Source organism: Phaseolus vulgaris, chromosome 5 (assembly GCF_051622355.1).
Source record: "Phaseolus vulgaris cultivar YP4 chromosome 5, ASM5162235v1, whole genome shotgun sequence".
Taxonomy (NCBI): Eukaryota; Viridiplantae; Streptophyta; class Magnoliopsida; order Fabales; family Fabaceae; genus Phaseolus; species Phaseolus vulgaris.
Window position 1 is genome coordinate 37407114 of NC_143502.1, and position 25927 is coordinate 37433040.

The 25927-nt window shown below is 36.4% G+C and overlaps 1 protein-coding gene, 1 long non-coding RNA gene and 2 pseudogenes across 2 annotated transcripts; 2 read left to right on the top strand and 2 right to left on the bottom strand.

Annotated features, from left to right (window-relative positions):
• The first annotated feature begins 4756 nt into the window (after positions 1-4756).
• On the top strand, positions 4757-6200 carry LOC137835610 (uncharacterized). The gene is made up of 2 exons (XR_011085103.2): positions 4757-4938; positions 5654-6200. It is a non-coding gene; the product is annotated as an uncharacterized LOC137835610 (long non-coding RNA).
• Positions 6201-12412: 6212 nt separating this feature from the next.
• Positions 12413-12904, bottom strand: LOC150027610 (secreted RxLR effector protein 78-like). Its single transcript, XM_090302951.1, has one exon. It carries the CDS (start codon positions 12902-12904, stop codon positions 12413-12415), a length of 492 nt encoding a protein of 163 aa, XP_090159077.1.
• Positions 12905-18813: 5909 nt separating this feature from the next.
• Positions 18814-21158, top strand: LOC150027611 (uncharacterized; annotated as a pseudogene).
• On the bottom strand, positions 19372-19477 carry LOC137836288 (small nucleolar RNA R71; annotated as a pseudogene).
• Positions 21159-25927: the final 4769 nt, after the last annotated feature.

Genomic DNA, 25927 nt, shown 5'->3' on the forward strand with positions numbered 1-25927 from the left:
TTCACACGCCCTCCAGACCTACCCCAGTTCCATCCACTATTTCAAGGCTTCTTCATCAAAATATTTTTGTTACATAGTTTACCAAGGTATTGCATGCTTTGGTTAGATGCTCCAGCTAATAGTGTTTCTACACCACTCTGGATGAAGAGTCTTGGCTTATACTGTAGAGGGGATGGTTGAAGAGATTCGTTGCAATTGCCACTTCCCTCAAGCTGAATGAGGGAGTACTTCTTCTCTCACTTTTATTATACACATTTATTTATTGATTTTACATTGAGGACAATGTATGATTTAAGTGTGGGGGAGGAGAATCATAATTTAGGATTTATCTTTTGTTGATTTACTTTTGTGTTTTTTGTTTTTCTTTTAATTGTTTGAATTTCTTTTTTGCTTCTGTTAAAATAAATGAGTTTTTTTAGGATTGTCTAATGGCTGACATGTTTTATAATTCTTGAAAATCTTGGTTTCTTGATCTTTGTTGTTTGGATTTTCTTAAAAATTGATAAATAAGTTGGTTATGAGAAATTTTGGGTTGAATCTTTTGATAGAATGTCCCTAGTGAGTTTTGAGCCTTAATTGATATATCATTTAATACTCTTTTTAGTGTGTTTTCACTCATGTTTGCTTATACTCTAGAACTTAGCTTGATTATTTGTTTTACAACTGTGATTTACATGCATGAATTGATATGATTGAGGCATTCTTTGTTTAAATTAACCCACTAGCCATATTAGCCTACCTTTATGATAATCCATTTGTTAGCCCCTTGAGCCTATGGCCTTTTTCTTATTTTTAACCATTACAAGCCTCAAAACAGAAAAACCATGTTTGTCCCTACCTTAGAAGATAAAGGAGCTTTGAAATTATTTGGGAATAGGTTTTTGAATAAGTGTGGGGGTGTATGTCATTTTCATAGTTTACCTCTTCAGTTTTAAAGAAAAAAAAAGGAGAAAAAGGAATACAACAAGAAAAAATAAAAGCAAAGCAAAGTAAAGGAAATAAGAGTGGATCCTCTAAATACATTGGATTGACTGTCTACTATATGAAAAAAATTATATCTTGAAATAAAAAGAGGAGTTGAATTGTTATAAATACTTACACTTGTTTGTAGACCTATCCTCCATTGCTCCTTTGTTTTTCTATGGTTTTAAGCCTAATTTCCCCATTTTACCTACCTTTACCTTAGCCTCATTACATCCCTTATGAAGTCCTCTTGATCTTTGATTGCATGTTTTTTTCGATTGTTGTGAATATTAGAGTCTTGCTAAGCATATGGTAGTGTTTGTCTGCATGAGTGCTGAGTGTAAATACAAACCCTAAACACTTGAGAGTAGGAGAGTGTCCAGTGAAGTTTTGTCAATTTTGACTCAACCTTCAATTTCAAGTACCTGCTTGTATATTAAAATATAGGAATTTTCATTCACATTTTTCTTGATTCCTTGATTTCTTTAAATTATATCATGGTTGTCATTATGCATTCTTAGAATTTGCTATTTGTTATTTGCATTGCTTTTTCTTTTCTTTTTAAACCTCAGAATGTTTTGCCCGGGAGTGCAAAAGGATAAGTGTGGGGGTATTTGATGAGCATATATTTATTCACACTTACTAGCCTTATTCATAGATTATTGGACTATAATAATAAATAAATCCATTATTTTAATTAATATTTTTATAATTGGGTTTATTTGGGCCTTAACTATTATTATTGTTAATTTTGTGTTTTTAGAGTAAATTATCCGGATGAAGCATCTACCTTTGTGAATGGGCCAAATATGCAAAAGTCCAAGTTGCTCTTGAACCAAAACAGGAAACAAATTCTGAGGAGAAGAAAGAGAAAATAAAATCTACAATATCTCAGAAACAGAATTGGAAGCAAATCTTCTGCAAAATACAAGAATTATGGAAAGATAGAAACTTGGAAACCGTTAACAAAATATACACTACAATATTCTCTCAAGATCCTTGGAGCAGAAAAGCCTATAAAAGGACACAAGCATCAAGGAGAAAAGGGAGAGCTTCATAGGGTTTTCTTAGTTTATTTTCTTCTTAGTAATTCTTTTGTTTTGCCTCCGCATGGAAGGCTAAACCTTTTTGGTTGATTCTTTTGTAATTCCCCATTGGGTTCTGAGGTTTTGTTCAATAAAAGTTTCGATTTTTAATTCTCTATAACAGTTGTTTTTATTGTCTAATCTCCTGGAAAACTGGTTTTTGTGAGAGGTTGTACTTGAACGCATGATTGAGAGTCTTCCTTATCTTAAACTTTGGTTTCTTAGTTAGTTCCATTGTTCTAATTAATTTCTTGGGCGCATGATTCAAGGGAGAGGAGGTAAGCATTCCCATGGAGTATACGCATGGAACAAAGTGGGTATTGATTAAACTAGTAGACGCATGCTTTACTAGTGAGTTTCAGTTGAATCAGATCGGCGCATGTTCAATCTGGTTTAGCTCTGTTGGAGGATTGAGAAAAGATTAATCTTTAGAGAACCTGTGAAGAATTCAATGGTGGAAGAACTTGGGATCAACCGCTTTTTATTTGTTATTTTAATCTCTTTTATATTTTTTGCACAACTATCTCAAACCCCCTTTTCATCTTTATTGTTATTGCTAACTTTTATTGCTTGCAGATAGATTTTAAATCCTGATCAACTGATTTTACTATTGGATTCGTTGGGAGACGACTTGGGGACATTTGTCCACAATTATACTATCATCTCTCTAGTGTTAGACAAGTCTACGCTAGAATCATATTAATTTGACAGCAAAACGACAGCTATCATTACCTCTTATGTCGGCCTCCTTGGGAGGGTCATCCCTGCGGAGAGGATTGTCCCCCTAAGCTGTCGGTCGTCTCTGTGATCTGGTTCCGCCCGGCGGGGTGGGTCTCGGACATTCCTGTCGAATCGGCGGAGGTACCCAGCCTGGATAAGTTCCTCGATCTTATCCTTCAGAGCCTGGCACTTCTCGGTCGAGTACCGGCTGTTTTGATGGTACCGACACTGCTTCCTTCGGTCGGCATTGTTTAGGCTAGCCACTTTAATTAGAGGAGGGATCAACTCGGCATTGAGAGCCTTGTCCAGAATCCTTCCCCCCTCGGCCGTCAGGGGTGTGTATCTCGAGAACCGGATCGTTCGGTCTCGGTTGTCTTTGCGTCAGTCATTTCTTTGACTCAGCCAGCCCTAGCGATCTTTCTCCTCCTTGTTCTTCTCTCCACTGGCCTCTGCACAGGCCTGGTTATGGAACTCTCTAAGTTCTTCTAGCTTCATGTACTTAGCAGCTCTCTCCCTCAGCTTGTGTAGGCTGTCGGCCGGTTGCATGCACAGGCTGTCAACAAATAGCTCTGGACGTAGGGCCGTCAGCATGTGATGCATGGCAACGTCCGAGCTCAGGTTCCGGATGCTCATTGCCACTTTGTTGAATCTATCAACAAAGGCTGTCAGCGACTCTCCCTTCTCCTGGCGGATGCCTACCAGGGCGATGGAGGTCAGGTGGTGTGGCCTACTGGTGGGAAACTAGGTCTCGAACTTCGTCACGAGGGTGACAAAGCTGTCAATGGAGTTGGGTGGGAGCTTGGTAAACCTGCTAAGGGCTGCTCCCTTCAGCGATGTGGGAAACACTCGGCACAAAATTGTATCGTCCAAGGTGTAAAGACTTATATGGGTGGTGTAAGCGTCCATATGCTCATCAGGAACGGTCGATCCGTCATATCGGTCTCGGTTGAAACCCTTCCACTTGTCAGGCAGTGGAACTTCAATAATGGTGTTGGTAAAAGGATGTCGGCGGGTCGAGTCGGCCGTCATAGTCGTCCGGGCGGACCTGACCAGGCATGACTCGTCGTCCATCTCGGTCCCCCGATGAGGGAGTCTGTCTCTCGTCCCCTCCGCCAGATAGTTTCTCTGGGCCCCACGGTGGGCGCTAATTGTTCTTGCTAGGGAGATGGGACCTAGAGAACTATTGAAGTCTTCGTCTTCCTCCTTCAGTCGGGCAGGCTGCTTTGTGCTTGACTGGGGTCCTTCTCGTCTTCGTGCTTTCTCCTTCGGCTCTCGATTTTGGGTGAACACCGAATGGGGGGGGGGGGGGGGGGGGGGGGGGGGGGGGCGGTACCTGCGAAAGGCACTCCGACGCTCAAGTCAGTAAAGCGGGTGATCGGTATTCGGGTAGATGCACAGTAATAAATGACGTACCTTTCTCCTTGGGATGTGTGCTATTTATATTATTTTAATGGACTTACCTTATTGGGCTTGATTAGTAGAATGGATCTCACTTATGGGTGTATTACTTCATTCTTAATGACAGATTAACTTCACTGACCTTATTTTTGAGCTTTAATGGATGTATGGATCGGCCGGTCAGGCCGACCATGACGATTTCCCTCGTCTCGACCAAATTTTCGTGATCTTGACCGGGTTTTACCGTTCTCGATTAACAAGCCTGAGTCTCGGTCACAATGACCGAATCTTCGATCTCGCCCGTACCAGTACAATATATTTTGATTAGAAGAGAGAATAGTACAATGAAACCTCCTCAATTGTACCAAAATGGAAGATCATAATGTATATCCATTTTTAACGTATGAATGGTAAAAAGAGAACATAAATGTTGTAAATGATGCGTTTAAAAAACAGCATATAAATTGAGGATTAATGTAATAATATTTAAAAAAAATGACTCCCAGAATTTCTCACAGTACACTAAACCCCACTTTCTGCGCAGAGTAAATTAGACATTTATAAGGGCAATAAATACTGGTGGTTTATGTCCATTGCATTGAACTCCTCCAAACCTCTATACATACACTGACCTTGTAAAGGTTCATTCAACAAAAACTAGATTGTACAATATGCTGCCGTTTCTCTGCCGGATGATACGATTGTGATGCATCCACTCAGTGATCCATCCGCTTAACAATTCTAGTTCTTGTCGCCACCAACTGCTTCTTTTGTTAGTTATTCTCATATTTACTTCACTTCTACAGCTTTTCTATATTAACCAATTTTTTTATTCGTTTTCTGCAATGCTACTCCTTACTCAAACCATAAAGGTGACAATAAACCCACAAAAACCCTTGTTGGTTGTTATAGAACCCTGCATAAAAATTTTATTTGACGCCAAATTTATTATACATATAGCACAACGAGGTTGGATGTAGATCTAAATGCTAGCTATCCCTCTAATGGACACCCATGTCAACTCTGCTGCCCACCCTATATTCTGTCATTCTATATATATGCTATATTTTGGTTTGTCTAGTTCCATACTTCCCTTTATTGTGTACCGACAATAGATTTTTACACTTTGATTTACTAACTTAATTTTGATCTTAAGGAACATGATATCTTTTTGTGATTTTGTATCTTAGTTCTTGGTTTTAAATCTCTTTCTGGGACCGCAGTTTTGACTGCAACACCATGTTTCTTGCGTAACCACACCTGCAACTGCAATTGCAATTATGACAGTATTCACCGTGTTTATCTTCAAACGTAACAAAAAAACAAACAACTGTGAAGACAATTTAGAACGTTTTTGGAGTTATGTGAAATGACTTGCAAATTGCTGTTAGTTCGATTAGTGCGTAATTGATTTGACTAAGGTTGAAAATACTGGTGAAAGTGATTTTGTTTAGAAGTTAAGGTTATTATTTCTTGAAAATGAACAGATTTCGAAGTCGGAGTTAGAGGAAGAGTTAGTTTGGTTGGAAAAGGTTTAAGAAGATGTGCAAAAGAAAGAGTCCAGGGTTGAATTTGAAGGTTCCGAGCAGGCCAGCATCGCCGGAGTTCTCTTCGTCATCATCAGGTGAATGGCCAGAGTTATCTTGTTCATCGTCATCTTCTTCAGTATCATATTCACCAAAGATTTCACTTGAGGAGGAAGAGAAGGTGGATGGTGGAAATGCTCCAGAAGCAAAGGCCATGGATCTGGTTGGTTGTCCTCGATGCTTCATGTACGTGATGTTATCAGAGAAGGATCCAAAGTGCCCTAAATGCAATAGCACAGTTTTTCTCGAGTTTTTCAAACATGAAAACTTCAAGACAGACAACTGAGTCATGGTGAGAAGAATTTTTAGGAATTAAATAAAATCCTCACATGCTTCAGGATGTTCCATCGTTTCTTTATTTTACCCATGTTGTTTAATTTTAAATTCTGAAAGTTTATCGTGTTGCGTAAATAAAGTTATATAATCATCTACTCTCTTTTTTTCTTTATACATTTTGTTTTTTGTTTCCCTAATTTCAAAACCTAGAGAAGCCTTAGGTATCCGTAATATTTTTAATCTTTTTAAACACCAATGTAATATTTTCCTAAACTAAGCTTAATTAATAGGATATTAGTAAGGTATCTTATTTTTTACTTCAAAGCACATTTAAGTTAGGCAAAATTATAATTTAAATATTTTTTCCATTCCTGTTAGTAAATTAGAGGCTTTACTTTGTTATAATGGATTATATTAAGGGTTTTCAGCTTTAGTAACATGAGGTTTTGAGGGATGGTGACCGTAGAAATAACTTTTCTTAAGGGTGGAAACCCTTGTATCATTATTCTCTTTCTTATATTTATATAAATCATTTTTTTACTGATAAATTGTAATTTGTATGAGCAGTTAAATATGATAGACTTTTAAAATAATAAGTGGAAGAAGTTAACATCTTGATGCTTTGTTTTGATATTAAAGGATTATTAAAGTTGGCTATAACCTTTTTATTTTTTTTTCTTGTCAAATTGTTACCAATTAACCATGAGATTAAATTAAGGGGAGGAAGGCTTTGAATGAAGTAAAAAGAAAAAAAAAATGGAAAAACAGTTAAATGGGGGTTTCTGGTTTGATGGTAACCAATCGCAATAATTGATCTTCTGGAACTTATGCACAAGGATACTTGACTTGCATATTTGAAAGAAGGACCAGAGAGAGACAATGATTGCTCCATACGCTACTCATAAATAGCATGTGGTAAGGCTACTCCATCTTAAAAAATTGTCATTTTATATCTTGGTTGAGTGCTGGATTTTATTTGATTGGTGTAAATTTGAATACAATAAAATGAAATAACATGTATTAATAATGTGATTTTAAATTATAAATACAATAATGTTCGTATCATATTATAGTCGTAGAAAAAAATATTAAAAAACAAAGATGACAAGATTAATTTGACTAATTAGTAGGTTTGGTTCAATGAGCAATAAGATGATGATGTGCTGTGAATGTGGGTAAGAGGTAGATACTTATTTTTGTGTGAGGCATATGAATAAAATATCAAAATGAAAGATGTTTTGAAATATTGTTGGGGTTAAAAATCAATTTTGCTAAAAGTAAGATTGTGGGAATTGAGAACAAATATGAAATAATCTTGGATTGCATACAAATGAATTTACCATTCACGAGTAGTCGTATCTAATTCAAGAAAAATTTAAATTTGTTGAAAAATGATTTGTTCATAATATTAGTATAATTATGTAATCATCACATGTTTTTGTTTATAATTTGTATATAATTTCTTACAAGTAATATACATTAGTCTTCATTGTTATCAAAATCTGAATTGGCATTGTGTGTGTGATGTTCCGAATAATCTTCATTTAAGAGGGCAACATCTTCATCATCGTCATCATTATGTGCTTTAATATCATCATCGTCGTCAACTACTTCGACATCAGATGTGTCAGCTAAACTGTTCAATTCTTGTAGCTGGTAACACATTAGACGTCTCCTCAGCTTGATACGACAATTCATCGTTGATGTTGTCAACTTGCACATATCCTCGAGGTTTTGTTTTAATTGGAACATACCACCCACAAAGGTTTTTACATATGTTTGGATAATTGAGATAATAAACTTGTTTGACCTTCTGTGGAAGAATGAATGGATCATAGGGTCCATATCTTCCATTTAATTTAATTTCAACTAAATTATATTGTGAATGAAATCTAATCCCAACATTAATTGTAGGATCAAACCATTCACAATAGAAAAGCGGAATCTTCTTATTGAGAGCAACATACTCCAATTCATATATATGATGAATTGTACCATAAAAGTCATTTTCTCCCCCGCCAGTGACACCTTTAACATACAACTCATGCCTTTGTATGAAATTTATATCCATTAACGAAGTAGATGTTCCATGATGTTGTCTTTGAATTAGGTCCCCGAGAAAGTCCCTTCAAGTTTGGGTTGATTACATTCCTTTCATCGTGAACCTATGTTTTAGTGATAAGAAAACATTACATTTATTTATGAAATTGTGATTTAATAAGAAGCACATATGGGTTTACGTTACACTTACGTAGCTCTTGAACCATTCGGGAAAATTAACATGTATGACTGTCGAAGCATCTTCGTCATTGATTGAGTACACTTGTAAAAACAATCTTTAAATATTGATCAGAATTAGTTAGCGAATTACACAACCTACAATAATTTAATTCAAATTATGTACAATTAAACTTACTCAAGAAATGGTTGTTGAACAAGATGCTTTGATGTCTCCAAATCCAAGAGGAAAACTTGAAGGCCTTGCTGCTGGGTGTGTGTGTGTTGTCTAGTTGTTTGAAACTTGTTAATTCACTCCTTCAGATGATCCAAGTTCATTTGAATCTTTAACCTTTTGAAAAGATGTGTTTTCTAAAAAGCTATCAAAATTTCAACAGGTTGTTTGAAACAACAGGTTGTTTTACCTTAGCAGTTTTTGAAAAAGGTTTTGAAAAGCTTGACTTTGTTGTCAAGTCAATTCAACCGATTGTTTCGACAAAACAATCGATTGTTTTTCTGAAAACCTTAACAGAATTTTGTTAAGCGATTTTAATATGTTTTAAATGATCCTAACTAACTTGGCTCCTTTATTAAATGTTTTTGACCACTTGGATGGTCCATATAAAGGTGGTTTTACGCTCCTAATCTTGGAGTAAAAGAAAGAGTTTACCAAAACAGTTTTTTCAAGATTTGAAAGAGCTTTGGATCATTCTTAAGTGTGTGGAATAGGATTGGGTTGTAATTCTGAACTTTAAGCTTTGTAATACCCAGGTGTATTCTATTCCCTTCTTCCTTGATTACTGTATTTCTGTAGTTGTGTTGCCAAGGAATGTTGTGTGTTCTTGAGGTGTTCAAGATCAACATTCTTGGTGTGGTTTGACAAAGGTAGTGTGTTTCTTGAGGGGTTCAAGGTCACTACTTTGGTGTGTGATGTGTGTAATCTGGTTTTGATTGCATAGTGGATTACCCAGTGGTTTCTGGGGACTGGATGTAGCTCTTGGTGTAAGAGTGAACCAGTATAAATCTGTTTGTGTGATTCTCTCTTTCCCTAATCTCACATATATCTGTTTTAAGCTGTTTTTATTAACTGATAATAAAAACAACCGATTGTTCGATAAAACAACCGATTGTTTTCCTGATATCATCTTAAAACAGTTTTGGGTATTTGTTTCCTTGATTCTTTTCTCTGTAATTCAGCATTGATTTTCACTATACCTTCAAAGTTTGCGAAAATCTCTCTTAAACAATTCACCCCCCCCCCTCTCGTTTAAAGCCATATATTCTAACAATGGTTTGACCACATCACAATTGATAAGGACATGAACATGGGCAGAACGATGTTCTTTATCACTTAACCAATAGTCCTTGCTAGAACCACTTGGGCATCCACATTTATTCAAAACCGACAATGTGTACAGGTCTTCCTCATTTATAAATGTCCGAGGATCATTTCTCAAACTTCTATTTGACAAGCTGACACGTTTGAAATAATGAGAGCAAATATATGTTATCTCACGATGTAGGTATAATGCACATATTGATCCTTCTACTCGTGCCAAATTACCTACTAATTTCTTTGCATCTCCCATCATCCTAAAGCAAAGTAGTAATTATTATAAATTGCACATGTTCTTAAACATTAAAATTATTAACATAATGCTTACCTTTCAAAGGGATACATCCAACGATACTGAACATGACCACCAAGTATTGCTTCCATAGGAAGATGAACGACAATGTGTTCCATTGAATCAAAGAAAGCTTGTGGAAATAGAAAAACTTTGAATAGTGGCCAGAATATGCAATATTATGAATAGTTCAACTCCAAATAACTTGTGCATCTAGACTCCCCACATAAGCAACTACTGTGTAGCAGGAAGCATAAAAAATACATATTAACTACATAAAAAAAAAAGCAATCCAATCGGCTCACATCTTGTACCAAAACAGAACATGTAGTCTTGCAATAACAATTGCTACCACACATACTGGAACTGGCCTAAACCACACAATCAACCCTTATACACCATTGCAGAGAAAACGTTAGATAAAGTTGTTGAATTCAAGAAAAAGGTCGTGATGGTCTTTAATAATTTGCTCCACATTTCCTACCACACACCAACATACATTATGAAAAGAGAAAAGCCACATTTAATACAACTTATGCATAACCTCTTAAAAACCTGCACTTACATATACTTCAAAAGCCTATGACAGCAACTCCCAAACAGACCTCAAAAGGTTTAAGCTTTCTTCATCTTCCTTCCTCCATACCTTCCTCACCCTTCTTCAAAGATACCTCATACACAAACAACAATTAAACCCCACGGATCAGCCTGTATAATCTAAATAAAACACCCATTTATGAATAACATATGTAACCCCTTCTATTTCCTAGTCTCCCCCTTCTAAAAAACGCGTCCACAACACCTGCACCTACCTTTATGCCCCTGTACCTATGCTCAACACATAACCAACAAGATTGTAGTAGAAAAAAGAGAAAAGCCCTGCTTCAATTGGTTCTTCAAGCACCCCTTCATATGCTTCCTTCCATTAACTGTTTTCCAACACCCACTGAACCATAGACTTCTACCCTTACACCCATTCTTGCAACCTTTTTCAACGAAAACTTTGAAGGCACTGTGCAGGATTCAAGTGCCAATCCGAGAAGGCATACGAAAAGGAACACACCCTGTGTTTCATCCATAACCAATTGAAAAATTTCTTCGGCATCAAGAACCCTTTTCTTAAAGACAACACTATTCCTCTACTCCCACATTCCCTTCCACACCTGATTCTGCTTGATAGATATATGAACTAGATGAAGTTCTCAAAGTGACAATTCAGGTCCTTAAGTTGGGCAAACAGGATACCTATCCACATGAAACAAAGATACCAAACTCGTTGTGCATAGATACAATCTAGGAATAGATGTTGGGAAGATTCTTCTGACTCTCTGCATAGCGCATATAAAGAAGAATTAACTACCACACCTCACCTGAGAAGGTTAATACTAGTTGGTATTTTGTCTAGTAAGATTCTCCAAGTAATGATTAGGGCTTTAGGCAATGCTTTTGCCTGTCATAATAGATTAAAGACACCATTCGTTGAGCCCTTGACTTGATTGGCCAAGCGTACATAAGCAGATTTCACAGAGAAGACCCTTGTGGAATACCCTCCCCAAACAAGATGATTCTTGATTTCCTTGTTCATAACTCCCTTGTTTATGTACGTAAACAATTCTTCCTCCAAGACCGATTCCCAATCAAACCTAGCCCTCGTCCAACTTAACCACCATTGCCCACCAGAATCCTCCCATACACCTACCTCACCCACTGTCATCCCTTGATCTAGAGACAGGGAGTATAGCCTAGGATACAAGGACATAAGATTATTATTTTCGACCCAAAAGTCCTTCCAAAATCTAATTGTGTCCCCAACACCAACTTTCCAAACTATAGCTTTTCGGAAGCAACTATCTTCTTCTTCCTCCCCGCAAACTTTAGATATGTCTCTCCACCACCACGATTGTCATTTCAAACGGACTTGGCTTCTTCCTATTTTCGAACCATATTTAGATACAAAAGTATCTTTCCACTTCCCTTTCTCATCACTCATCAGCCGCCATTTCCATTTCGCTAAGAGAGCACTATTAAACTTTCAGATATCTTTAATCTCCAACCCTCTTTCCTCTAGGGGTTTACATACATTCTCCCATCTTACCTAAGATATAGACCTGTTATCTCTACCCCAAGCCCAAAGGAACCTTATTTATATATTGATGATTCTGTTACACACCGATGTCGGAGCTTTAAAGAAACAAAAGTAGAAAAGTGGTATAACAGTAAAGACCGATTTAAGTAAGCAAATTCTTCCTGTCATAGATAAAAATCTCCCCTTCCAAGTACTAAGTCTAACATTCATTTTATTCACAACTGGCTACCAGAAGTGTTTCTTCCTTGGATTACCTCTTACTTCTAACCTTAAGTATTTAAAAGGGATTTGCATGGTATTGCAATTTTAAGCTTTTGCATAGATATCAAGGGAGTTCCTTTCAACATTAATACCTACCAACTTTGATTTGTGAAGGTTGATTTTTAGACCTGAAACTAGCTCATAACACCTTAGGATCGCCTTGATAGTGAAAATGTTGGAGTAGGAATCTTCTCACATGAACAATGTGTCATCAGCAAATTGTAACATACAACATTCAATTTCATTCCTCCCCACCTTCACACCTCTAAGCATATTCTCTTTTGAAGCTTGTCTCACTAGCTCGGCCAAGCCTTCAACTACCACAAGGAAGAGAAACGGAGCCAGGGAATCTCTTTGTCTCAGCCCCCTAAAGGGTTTAAATTCCTCCGTAGGACTTCCGTTAACCAAAACAGACACCGACGACAACTCTAGGCACCCTCTAACCCACGTTATCCACTTACTGTGGAATCCCAACCTAAGTAACATACCAAGCAGGATATTCCATCTAACCAAATCATACGCCTTTTCATTGTCCACCTTCAAACATAACCCACTCCTCCGGTTTCTCCTTACCTCCTTAACCACCTCATTGGCCATAAGAACACTATCTAACATTCCTCGGTCTTTCAAGAAAGCTGATTGACTTTTTATATAACCAAAGGAAGGACTTCCTTCATACGACATGATAACACCTTAGTTATGATCTTATAGAGAGCACCTACTAGAGAGATAGGTCTGAACTGATCAAGCAAAGTAGGATCTCTCACTTTAGGTACTAAGGCAATAAAGGACGCATTGCACCCCTTCAGAATGCACTTGTTTCCTGAAAAAGGGGCACAACTTCCAAAATGTCAGACTTAAAATAATCTCAACTGTTCTTGATGGAGTTGAAGTTAAACTCGTTCGGGCCCAGACTCTTCGAAGCTTCACATTGTACATCTTCTTTCACTTCTTCCTCTGTGAAGCTAAAAACCAATCTTAAATGAACCTCCTCAGGAAGAGATTTAAACTCCACAGAACCAAGACTAACTCCAAGATCAAGTGTAGCCGTGAACCTCTGTTCGAACAATTTCTTAGCTTCCCTATGAACAACTTTCGGCTCCTCACACCATTGGTTATCAACCTCAACATCTTAACATCATTTTTAAGTCTTCTCCACCTGATTACATAGTGAAAGAATTTAGAATTGGTATCCCCAAACTTAAACCAGTTTGATTTAGCTTTTTGCGTGAATAGGGATTCCAACTTTTTATCAATCAACCTCAGCTGACTAAACAACTCCATTCTTCTCAGCTGACTATTCACCTCAAGATCATTGTTGTCATCCTTAACATCAAGATCCTCAATTTCCCTCAAAATCTACTTCTTATTGGATTCAAGACACCCAAACACATTTCTGTTCCATTCTTTAAGGTCAACCTTTAGGATCTTCAATTTATCTTTGAATTTAGATATACTATTGCCCTACACATTGTATGAACTCCATTTCTCCTTCACAAACTCCTTGAATTCAGGCTCCATAAACCACGCATCAATGGTCCTAAAAGGTTTAGGACCCCAATCTTTAACCCAAGACTTCACCACTAGAGCACAATGGTCTGATACCACCATCGATTGTACATATTGCTCGCATGTTGGCCAAATTTGAAGCCACTCTTCGAAGACAAGAATTCTATCTAGTATGCTTTTAGTTGTACCATTTGATTTCTACCAAGTATATTTTTTGCCTGCAATTGGTATGTCCACTAGGTAATTCTTTTCAATAAAATCGTTAAAGCCACTAATCTCCTTTTGTTGGCTAGAACTACCTCTGATTCATTTCCTTTCATCTTCCTTTCTAACTGCATTTAAGTCACCACAAAAGTACCATGCCAAATTTTTTATGTGTACTCTTTAATATCGTCAAAGCTTCCCACAAAGCAACCTTGTCACATATACATTACTCACAACATATAAACAATTTGATTTAAGGTGTTGTCCAAGAATAGCTATGAAGCCACCTCCTACTACATGATTTTCGTATCAGAATGCTTCTTTGTGCCACATAGATAAAATGCTCTCTGCCCCATTAACTCCTTCGTTATGTTTCCACCGACATCGCTAACGAAAAACATATGTTATGTTGTTTCACTCTAATAACATTCTCTGCTGACATGTTGTTTCACTTTAATAACATTCCTCCAAATGTTTCCATTTTTTCTCTAGCGATGATCGATCTTTACCTCCCTCCCTGGCCTCTTCAGTTCGCCGTAGAACTCTGTCAACGTTCTCACTCCCTTCGTCACAAGACCTTGCCAAGAAAACCGTTTCCTCAACAAAGGATTCCATTGATGAGACGCTATCAGAAGATACATAGTGATTATTGGAACATTTGCATACTCCTACCCCTTGTTTGGGCTTCTCCTCAACGAAACTGATATTATATACTTGCCCATTAATCTGAAAACCCTTTGATATCCCTACTTTATAGGACTTTAGCAAGCGTACAATGATTCTAGCAAACTCAAGGTTCTCCCACGATGTTGTAGCTTCATCAATGGCTACTAGAGTTGTCACTTCTCCAACCATGTTTGATAGACAATCCTTGTTCCACAAAGATATGGGTAGACAATAGCATCTGACCCAAACTATTTTTGTGGCCATCCAACCACACTGTTAGACATCCATGGGAGAACTTATGACTTAGTTTCAATGACGGGACCTTTCCACTGACTTAATGAGGTTTTTCTAACTACATTAGTGCATGATTGTTTCACGTTATGAGCCCTTCGAACATCCTTTCCTTTTTTTTTCTCTCCATACCTCCTTACTCTTCAGCTTCACAGGTTCATGAATGTATTGTTTTCTAACTTCTCTAGTCGCATTGGATGCACCACCTTTTTGTGCAGTCCCGACGCTCTTGTATCTTGGTATGTTAACATATAATTTCATGTTGTCAATGTAGATTTGATCCAACTCTTTCTCTAGTCTAACTTCATTTTCCACCGCAAAAAACCTCACAAATTCGAATCTTCTTCCCCACCTATCAAGATGTCTTGATATGAACACCTCTTTCACCCTAGCCTATCTCTGAAAAATCTTAAGCATGTCATATTTCCCATGGGTACCTGGAATGTTTGAGAAAACGAACGTAGAATAATTATTCGATCAAAAATGTTTTATGTGTTCCTCATGTTTCCGTCATCGCTCCTCCCTCGCCCTTTGCCATCGCTCCTCCCTCGCTCTCGGCATAATGTCTCACATGGCACATCCACTAATCTATTGTTTTCTTTCTCAAATATGTTGGAGCTAAAGTTTTCTGAAGTGTCATACTTTTCGTGGTATATAAGGGTTATGTAGGGATATCGTGTGTGGAAGCGTGATAATTTCAACCAAAGATTATGAGAAATTAAAGTAACAAGAAAAATGAGAATGATACCAGAATTTTTTAGGTTGAAAACCCCTTTAAATAGAGGTAAAAAAACCACCGGTGAGAGAACCAAAACTTCCACAATAATTGTACTGGGAGTACAATGAATTCCTCTCAAGCTAATAGATAAATAACCCCAAAACAAATTTTCTCTAAGAGAAGAAATAGAGAGTATATGAAAGGAGAGAGAAAACAAGTGTATGTTGCTATTTGTTGTGTTACATTGTTTGAAGGAAGTCACTATATATAGTGGTTCTAGGAGACAACAATAATAAAAACAATTAATGGTAAGTAACCTCCTTTGATAACAATTAATTGTGAACGGTAAGTAACCTCCCTTTGATAACAATTAATTGTGAACGGTAAGTAACCTCCATTTGATTTCAATTAATTGTGAACGGTAAGTAACCTCCCAATTATGCCAAGAAAACGACAAAGGTGAGTCATATCCCACAAATCTCCACCTTGACTTGCCTTTGACTAGAACACTCTCTCGCCATGAAGCCTTGATTGAGTATGGATAATACCAGCTAAGTTCAGGAAATGATCGAACTTAGCCAGTGGAAGTGGCCTTGTCAACATGTCTGTTGGATTTTCGACCATATGAATTTTTTCAACAATTATATCCCCCGTATCAACAATGTCTCAGATAAAATGGTGCTTAATTTCAATGTGCTTGGTCCTTAAATGATACTTGTTGCTCCTGGTTAAGTGGACAACACTTTGACTATCACAAAATATAACAAGAACATCTTGTCGAAGACCAAGTTCACTTACCAAGCCTCGAAGCCATATAGCTTCTTTCATACCTTTTGTAGCAACGATATATTCTGCTTCAGTGGTGGACAAAGCTGCAATGACTTGAAGTGAAGAATAATAGCTGATAGCAGAACCACATAGGGTAAAAATGTAGGTTGAAAGTGACTTTCTTCGATCTAAATCACCATCATAGTCAGCATCAACATAGCCAACTTCTCCTCCGAGATCGGCTCCATGTTGATCAAATACCAAACCAAAATCTGCAGAACCTTTTAGATAACGTATCCATTTAACGACTTCCTAGTGTGCCTTGCCTGGATTATGCATGAACCTACTAACAACATAAGCTAAATCAGGTATGGTACATACCATAGCGTACATGAGACTTCCAATTGCATTTGAATACGGGACATGTGACATGCGCCTTTTGTCCTCGTCTGATTTTGGACACTGATCTGATGACAACTTGAAGTGGGTGGCAATTGGAGTATTAACAGCTTTGCAATCTCGCATTCCAAATTTGTCAAGCATCTTAAGAACATACTTTTTTGTGATAGAAAAAGTTTTCCAGCTTGATGATCTTTGTTGATCTCCATTCCTAAAATTTTCTTGGCAGGACCTAAGTGCTTCATATCAAATTCACTACTAAGCTAGGCCCTTAACTTGTTAACTAAAGATTTATCTCTTGCGGCAATCAACATGTCATCAACATATAAAGACAAATATATAAATGACCCATCATATGTCTTTTGAAAATAGACACAATTATCATAACTACTTCTGGGTAGCCATGTCCAACCATGAAAGAATCAAACCTCTTATACCATTGTCTTGGTGATTGCTTCAAGCTATAGAGAGATTTCTTCAAACAACAAACATGGTCCTCCTTTCCAGGAACAACTGATAAATGCCAATGTGTAGTTTTTATGATTGAGAAAATTGAACACTTTGGAACTTAATTGTTGCTTAATGTAAGAAAATTACCCTAATCTGAGAATTATTGAATCTGATTATATATTTTTTGAACCAAGGAACAAATGAAGAAATTTAATCTCAATTTTTGTGTAAATTGCAGATGAATATGAAGCATTGAAAGAATGTATTCAAGCTGGCATTGAAAGAAAAAAAAAAGTAAAAACTTAATTGGATCACAAGAAGATTTAGCTCAAGCTAGAGGATTTAGCTCATGCTAAAACTGTCCAGAGTTGATTAAAGGTGCAGTACAATTCTAGCCTAGACTAGAATTGCTAGCTCAAGCTAAAACTGTCTAGAGTTGATTAAAGGTGAAGTACTGATCTAGCTCAGGCTAGAATCGCTAGCTCAAGCTAAAAGTGCACCGAAAGATCTAGCTCAAGCTAAAACGGGCTAGCTTGAGCTAAAGTTGATTATATAAATTCTGAAACATAACTCAAAACCAGCGGTGGAAAACAGATTGGGTTTTTTAGAGAGAGACTAGTGAGAGAAAGAGAAGAAACCTCTGTTCTTAGGAGAAGAACTTGCTCAGATCAGCCCTTCTTATGCAATCCAGATCAAGAATGAAGATTGGAGGAGTTGTCATGAGTGGCTAAGTTCTTTCTAACTTGGGATTGAATGTAATTTATCTTGATCAAATGTATTCTTGGTGATATATATATATATATATATATAAAATTCTCTTTTCTACTTGTTCTTCGTATTTTCGTTTTATGCTTATTGCTTGATTCTGTCTGATCAATAGAGTCTTGATTTTGATCCTTAAATTTAACTGGAAAGTACCTTTAAGGATCTGAAATAAACAAAAATACTTGATAACTTGTAATGCTAGGAATAGATTCCAGGTTATTGATTGCATTATAATTCTGTTCCTAAAGCTGGATGATTTGTTAAATATCTGAGGAATCAATGTTTGAGAAATTATCTTATGAATTTCATCTGTGAGGAATCAAGAAGAATGACTTTAAATTAAGCATCAAGAATAAGTAGTTTTGAGTATTATATATTATATTATTCAAAATACAGATGATTGAGATAAACGCAATTCAATCCCAAGTATCTTTCTCTATATTTGATAAGTTGGTTTTGTTACATCCAGAATCAAACCCTAAATCTTTGAGTTCTTGTGAAATCTTTAATTTGGTTATGAACAAAGTCTCAAAATTATTTTCTATACTTAATGAGTTTTAAAACTGAACATCTTAATTAGGATTGTTCCCTGTGGGTTCGACATTCGTACTTTAAAGAGTACTATATTACAGTTGATTCGGTACACTTGCCGAGAAATATCAACAAGTTTTTGGCGCCGTTGCCGGGGAACAATTTCTTTTAAGAATTTCTGAAGTATAACTCATTGAGTATTGTGAATATTTTGTTTTCTTTGTGAATATACACTGGTTTATATCTTATTCTTTTATCCTATGTTAATCTTTGCTTGAGTTGTCTTAGACACATGCTATTAAGAGGAAAGGTTCCTGAAGATCAATTGGAATTTGATCTAGAAATTGAGAAGACAGCTAGAAGAAATCAGAGCAAGAAGAGAGAAGAAAAGAAGAAGCAAGGACAAGCAGAAGGAGAATCTTCCAACACTTTCAACTCACACAATCAAACAGATTTCCAAATGGCTGAAAATAGACAAATCCACCTAGAAGGACATTGGGAGATTATGCTATGCAACAAGGACCAAGGCATTTCTCCAGCATAGCTATACCTCCAGCCACCAAATCATTAGAAATGAAGCCAGCTTTTCTTAGCTTAATCAACACTCATCAATTCACTGGAATGGATCATGAAGACCCTTATACTCATCTATCCACATTCCATGAGTTGGTTGGGACTCCGGGCTTTAAGGAAAATGATATTGAATCTGTTTATCTGCGTCTATTTCCTTTCTCACTTCCAGGCAAGGCAAAAGAATGGTTAAAGTCGCATCCAAACCAGAGTCTAAGTAGCTGGAATGATGTAGAAGAGAAATTCCTACATAGATTCTTCCCACTCTCTCGATATATCAAGGCTAAGTCTGATATCTCCACATTCAGGCAAGGGCCAGAAGAACCTTTTTGTGAAGCTTGGGAACGCTTTAAAGTGATGTTAGGAAGATGTCCTAATCATGGTTTTGAGGATATTGCTCAGTTGAACATATTCCATAATGGTTTGAGGCCTGATACTAAAATGATCTTGGATGTTGCAGCAGGAGGTACAATGATGAGTGTTGATGCAGAACAAGCTACAAGAATCATTGATGCCTTAGCCTCAACAGATTACCAAGCTCAACATGATAGATATACCGTGCAAAAGAAAGGGGTGTTGAATCTTAGTACTTCATATGCAATTTTAGCACAAAACAAGATTTTGACTCAGCAAATTGAGGCATTAACCAAGCAAATGTCAAAACTGCCTCAACAATTACATGCAGTAAATTCTCCTTCAATGCAGAATCAAGCTTTGAAGTGTGATTTTTGTGGGGGAAATCATCTTAATGGCCAATGCTCTTACCAAAATCCATCAGAGGAAGAGGTTCAGTATATGAATAATCAAGGAAGGCAAGGTGGCTTTGCATATAATTATCTAAATAACATGGCTCAAGGATGGAGGAATAATCCAAATCAAGGATTTGGGTGGACGCAAGAGACTGGATCATCTAACAGACAAGTCCCTTATCAGCAACAACCACATTATCCTTCCATTCATGAGAGAACATCAAAATTGGAAGATAATTTTGAGAAGTTCATGCAAGCCTCTCTATCCAATCAAAAAAATACTGAAGCATCAATAAGGAATTTAGAAACACAGGTGGGGCAGTTAGCTGATAATCAAGGAAGTCAATTTTCAGCCAATACACAAACCAATCCCAAGGAGCATTGCAATTCTATCACTACCAGAAGTGGGATAGTTATAGGAAAAGGAATTGGGAAAAACTTAATTGTTGGGAAGGAGGTTTTAAAAGATAAAGAGAGTGAAAAAGAACAGATTGAGTGTGAGGGAGGAGAAAGAAGGAATAAGGAAGATGTTGTAGATATTGGTGAGAAAATAGAAAAAAATGAAAAACAAGAGAAACAAGAGAGGAGTGTTCCTATAAAAGATGTACCTTATCCACATGCTCCTACAAAGAAATGCAAAGAAAGGCAATTTGCAAGATTTATGGATATTCTCAAAATATTGCAAATTAACATTCCTTTTATTGAAGCTTTAAAGCAGATGCCTACATATGCTAAATTCATGAAGGAATTATTGACAAAGAAAAGAAAATTCAATGACCAGGAGATAGTTGAATTGGAAGCTGGATGCAGTGCTATAATTCAAAAGTCATTACCGCAAAAATCTAGAGATCCTGGGAGTTTCACTTTGTCAGTTACCATAGGAAATCTCACTGTTGGAAAGGCATTATTGGATCTTGGAGCTAGTATTAATTTGATGCCTTCATCAATGCTGAAGAAAATTGGAGATGTAGAACTGAAACCAACAAGAATGACTTTGCAGTTGGCTGATAGATCAACCAAATATCCACATGGAATAGTTGAAGATTTATTGGTAAAGGTAGATAAATTTCTATTCCCAGTAGATTTTGTTGTAATGGATATTGAAGAAGATGCTGAAGTACCTTTGATATTGGGAAGACCATTCATGAAAACTACCAAAGTTATAATTGATGTAGACAAAGGAAAATTGAAGGTTTGTGTTCTAGATGAAGAAGTAAGCTTTAATGTTTTTGAAGCAAATGATCATCAAGAGTGTTTCAGAGTAGATATGAATGTTGTTGAACCTTCAATGATGTTAATCAGGCGTCAAGCTATATGACGTTAAACGAGCGCTTGCTGGGAGGCAACCCAGTGTTTTGTTTTGAAATGTGTCTTTAATTTTTGTTTTGATTTAGTAGTATGTTTTAATATTTGATGTCTTTAAAACCAGTTTGATATGTGAAATGGTCATGTAGGTTTGAAATGTTAGGTGAAATGAATGGATGGAAGAAAGCTTAGAAAGGTTTGAAACTTTTGGCAAAGACAAAATGAAAATTTTCAAGAAAATTTCATTGCAGGGTAATTTTAGTTTAAGCTATAACTTTTAGCCTAAGCTAGACATGCAGAAAAAGAAAAAAAAAATTGTTCTGCAACTTTCGCTTGAGCTAAACTGGGCTAGCTTAAGCTAGAACAAATCTGTTGCTCTCTGCCAAATTTTAGCCTGAGCTAAAATGAGCTAGCTTGAGCTAGAACAAATTTGTTGCTCCCTGCCAAATTTTAGCTTGAGCTAAAACGAGCTAGCTTGAGCTAGAACAAATTTGTTGCTCTCTGCCAAATTTTAGCCTGAGCTAAGAAGCTCTAGCCTAAGCTAGTGAGATTTCTAAAAAAAAAAAAAAAAAAACTACAGCATTTTATAAAAATCACATTTTGAAAACCCTGCACCCTAACTCAATTTCAGAAGCACCCTCTGTTCTAAAAAAATCCCAAAGCTTTCATCTGCATAACCATTCTCAAACAAACATTTCATCTACATTGCCATTATCAAGGGGAGGCAGGAGAGTTTGGAGTTGGGATTAGAGTTGAAGAGACACCAGAAATGGCAGCTGGAACAACTGGAGCAGCAACAGATGATGAACGTTCAAACCAAGTTCAGAATGATGATGTTGACACAGAGCAGAACAAAATCACAAGAGGAGATTGATACTTATCATGCATAATGAACAAAAAACTGGTTTTATCTTTTTGTTTAACTTTACTTCCAGTTTAATTTAGTAACTTGATTTTAGCAGTTTAGTTTAATATTTCTTACTTGAGCTTTTGTTGATGGCAAGCTTAAGTTAGTATAGTAGTTGATGTTTGCATATTTTGTGAAGTGAAATCTTGTATATAGATAGATGATGGTATAAATTTTTGGAAAAAGAAATCAAACCATAGTTCTAAATTAGAACAACCAAATGGATTGATCAGGGACTTAATTTGAAAAAAGAATTTGTGGCTGGAACCATCACTCAAATTGAGAAAGGATAGTAATGTGTAAAAGTTGGAACAAGATAAATAGTTGAAAGCAATGTCTGAGAACAAATGAGGAATTGAAATTAGCCAACCAAGTGAGAGTGTGAAACCTTTAAACAGTTTGAGAGACTTTCACTAGTGAAGAGTTAATTGAGGTTGCCTAATTTTCTATTCAATTTACATCACAAAATCAAATATGGAGACGATTGAGGCATGTTTAATAAAGTTGGAGGTGAGAAAACTCAAAGCCAAACAGCTAACCTTTGCAATATATGATGAAATGTGCAGAAAAATAACCCTTTTTTGAGCCAAATTTGTTTTATTGCACCCTAGCTTCTGATATACATATATTGTCCTACCTTGTGGTATGCTAACAAAAGGAGAGCATAGGTGCAATTCAAATTTCTATAATTAAAAGAATTGGGTTTGGTGTGACTGTTGGAATTTTGAGAATGAAAAAAAAAGAGAAAAAGAAAAAAAAAGGAATGACAAAATTATCCAAATTCTCATTCTCTTTTCTAAAAAAAAGAAAAAGAAAAAGAAAAGCAAAGGGGATTACAAGAATATAAAAAGAAGCAATGTGAATGAATCTTATGGAAGGAATAATGGATAACACAATTAGAAAGTGAATTGCAAATATACTAATCTTTTGTTAAGTGTGCATTTTGTTATCCTGGAAAAACCAAATTTTCTTTGTAACCCAGCCTCATTACAACCTGAAAAGACCTCAAGATCTATGTTTGTGAAAGTGTTTGTAATCAACTGGAAATGAAGGGCAACCTTAAATTAACTTGGAATTCAGTGAAAAAAAGAGGGAAAACACTCACCAGTGAGGAATGAAGAGAGAAATTCCTTAGTTTGATTCTTAGTGAAGAGTAACAATTGTTTACCTTGGAAATTGAATACATTCTTATCCTGTCTTGGTTTGAATTGATAGGAAACACCATAATTTTTTGTTGAATTATCTTGTGCTTTTTCCATGAAGTTGTTATGATATTAAACTATAGATTTGATTTCTAAGGATTTTGGGGAAGAATGAACTCATATTTTTTAGGATTCAATTACTTTGCTTGAGGACAAGCAAGATTCTAGGTTGGGGGAATTTGAACCCCTAAGGCTGCTGGATGTAAATCTCTTCCTCAAGATTATCGTGAAGAAAAGCAGTTTTCACATCTACCTGTTCCAGCTCCAGATCATACAAGGCAACTAAAACAAGTAATATACGTATTGAAGTATGACGAACAACAAGAGAAAATACTTCATTAAAGTCAATACCTTTCTCTTGATCAAAACCTCTTACAACAAATCTTGCTTTATTCCTTGTACTCTCAACACCAGGGATCCCTTCTTTTCTCTTAATGATCCACTTGCAAGTAATGACTCGTTTTCCTTCTGGTAACTTCATCAATTCCCATGTTTCATTTTTTAGAAGACTCTAAACTTCTTCTTGAATAGCAGCAATCCACTTTGTTGAGTCGTCACTAGAGATAGCTTCATAGTAATTCTTGGGTTCACCTTCTTCACCCATCCCTTGTGCAATAGTTAAAGCATAAGCAATGTTGGCAGATTCTGCAATTAATCTTTGAGTCAGTTTTCTTGGTCTCTATTAGGGAAGTTTTTGAGCCATAGACCACGTTTGTGGTAACCTTCGTCGTTGAGGTAGAAATTGCTCATGTGGAATCAAATGTTCATTTGTACCATCAATAGCAGTGACTTGATAATCTTGAGTACTGGAGGAATTGGGAACGTTTTCCTCATGAGCAGTTGTTTTAATCTCAAACTCCACCTTCTCTCGAGCATCTTCTTGGTCACATGTATCAATTGAGGAAATCACAGTATCTTTTACAGAAGAGAGCATAGCATTTTCATTAAAGGTCACATTCCAACTGTGAATTACTTTGTGAGATTCCGGGTCATATAAACGATAACCTTTAACCCTTGAGCCATAACTCAAGAAAATGCACTTCTTAGCACGAGGTTCTAATTTTCCCTCGTTTACATAAGAATAAGCAGGGCAACCAAATATTTTAATATTAGAATAATTAACAGGGTTACCTAACCAAACTTCTTCTGGAATGTTGCAATCAATTGATCTGTTAGGAGAGTGATTTATCTGATAACATGTCGTTGAAGCCGCTTCAACCCAAAAATATTTTCTCAAACCAGAATGGGAAAGCATGCAACGAACTCTCTCCAGGATAGTTCTATTCATCCTTTCTGCAACCTCATTCTGTTGTAGAGTCCTTGGGATGGTGAGGTGTCTGGAAATGCCTTCCTTCTTGCAGAAATCATTGAATTCATTCGAACAAAACTCAAGGCCATTGTTTGTCCTTAGCCTCTTTATCTTCTTGCCAGTTTGATTCTCAATCAATAATTTCCACTCTTTAAAAGTGAAAAGTGCTTCATCCTTATGTTTGAGAAAATACACCAAAAGTTTTCGTTAGAAATCATCAATAATTGTCATCATATAACGACATTTACCTCTGGAGGGAACTTTTGACGGACCCCAAAGATCCGAATGAATATAATCCAAAGTACCTTTGGTTCTGTGTATGGCTTTAGAAAAAAACTAACCTTATTCTGCTTACCAAAAATGCAATGTTCGCAGAAATCAACCTTTCCGTTACAGTGGTTACCAAGGTGACCCTTCTTCTTGAGGATTAGAATTCCCTTCTCACTCATGTGGCCTAATCTCATATGCCACAACTTGGTGTTATCTTTGTTCGGTAAGGCAACAGCTGCAGAACCTGTAACTGTTGAACCCTGCACCACATACGAACTATCACATTGAATTGCCTTTAGTAACACAAGAGGTCCTTTAGACACTTTTAAAACTCCACCTTCAACTGAGTATCTACACCCATGAGATTCAAGGGTGCCTAAGGAAATGAGATTTCGTTTCAACTCAGGGACATATTTGACACCTGTTAAAGTTCTAACAATTCCATCATGTGTCTTGATTTTGATTATTCCTGCACCAACAACTTTGCATTGAGCATCGTTTCCCATCAAAACAAGATCATCATAAACTGGTTCATATGTGGTAAACCAATCTCTATTGTGAGACATGTGAAAAGTACAACCAAAATCAAGAATCCATTCATTTTTAGACCTTTGTTCATTGTTGGAAGCTACAAATAATCCCCATCAGATTCAGTTTCAACAATACTAACTTCGACAGATTTTTCTGGTTGTTTACCATTTCCCTTATCTTCTCTATCTTGCTTATTTTTCAATTTATAACATTCAGAGATCTCGTGTCCCTTTTTCTTGCAATAACGACAATATTTGGAGTTCTTGCCTCTAGATTTTGACATGGATTTATATTTATTGTTCCTACCTTTCTCTTGGTTTCTCCCTCTAACTACTAACCCTTCACCAGAACTTTCAGAATGAATTTTAGTATCAAATTTTTCTTTGGCTAGTAAATTAGTCTTGACATCACCAAAGCTTAAGGTAAGATAATTACCGTATAACATAATTTCTTTGAATTGTCGATACGAGGGTGGAAGAGAAACAATAAGTAGAACGACTTTATCCTCATCATCAATTTTAACATCCAAATTTTCCAAATCAATTATGATGGAATTAAATTCA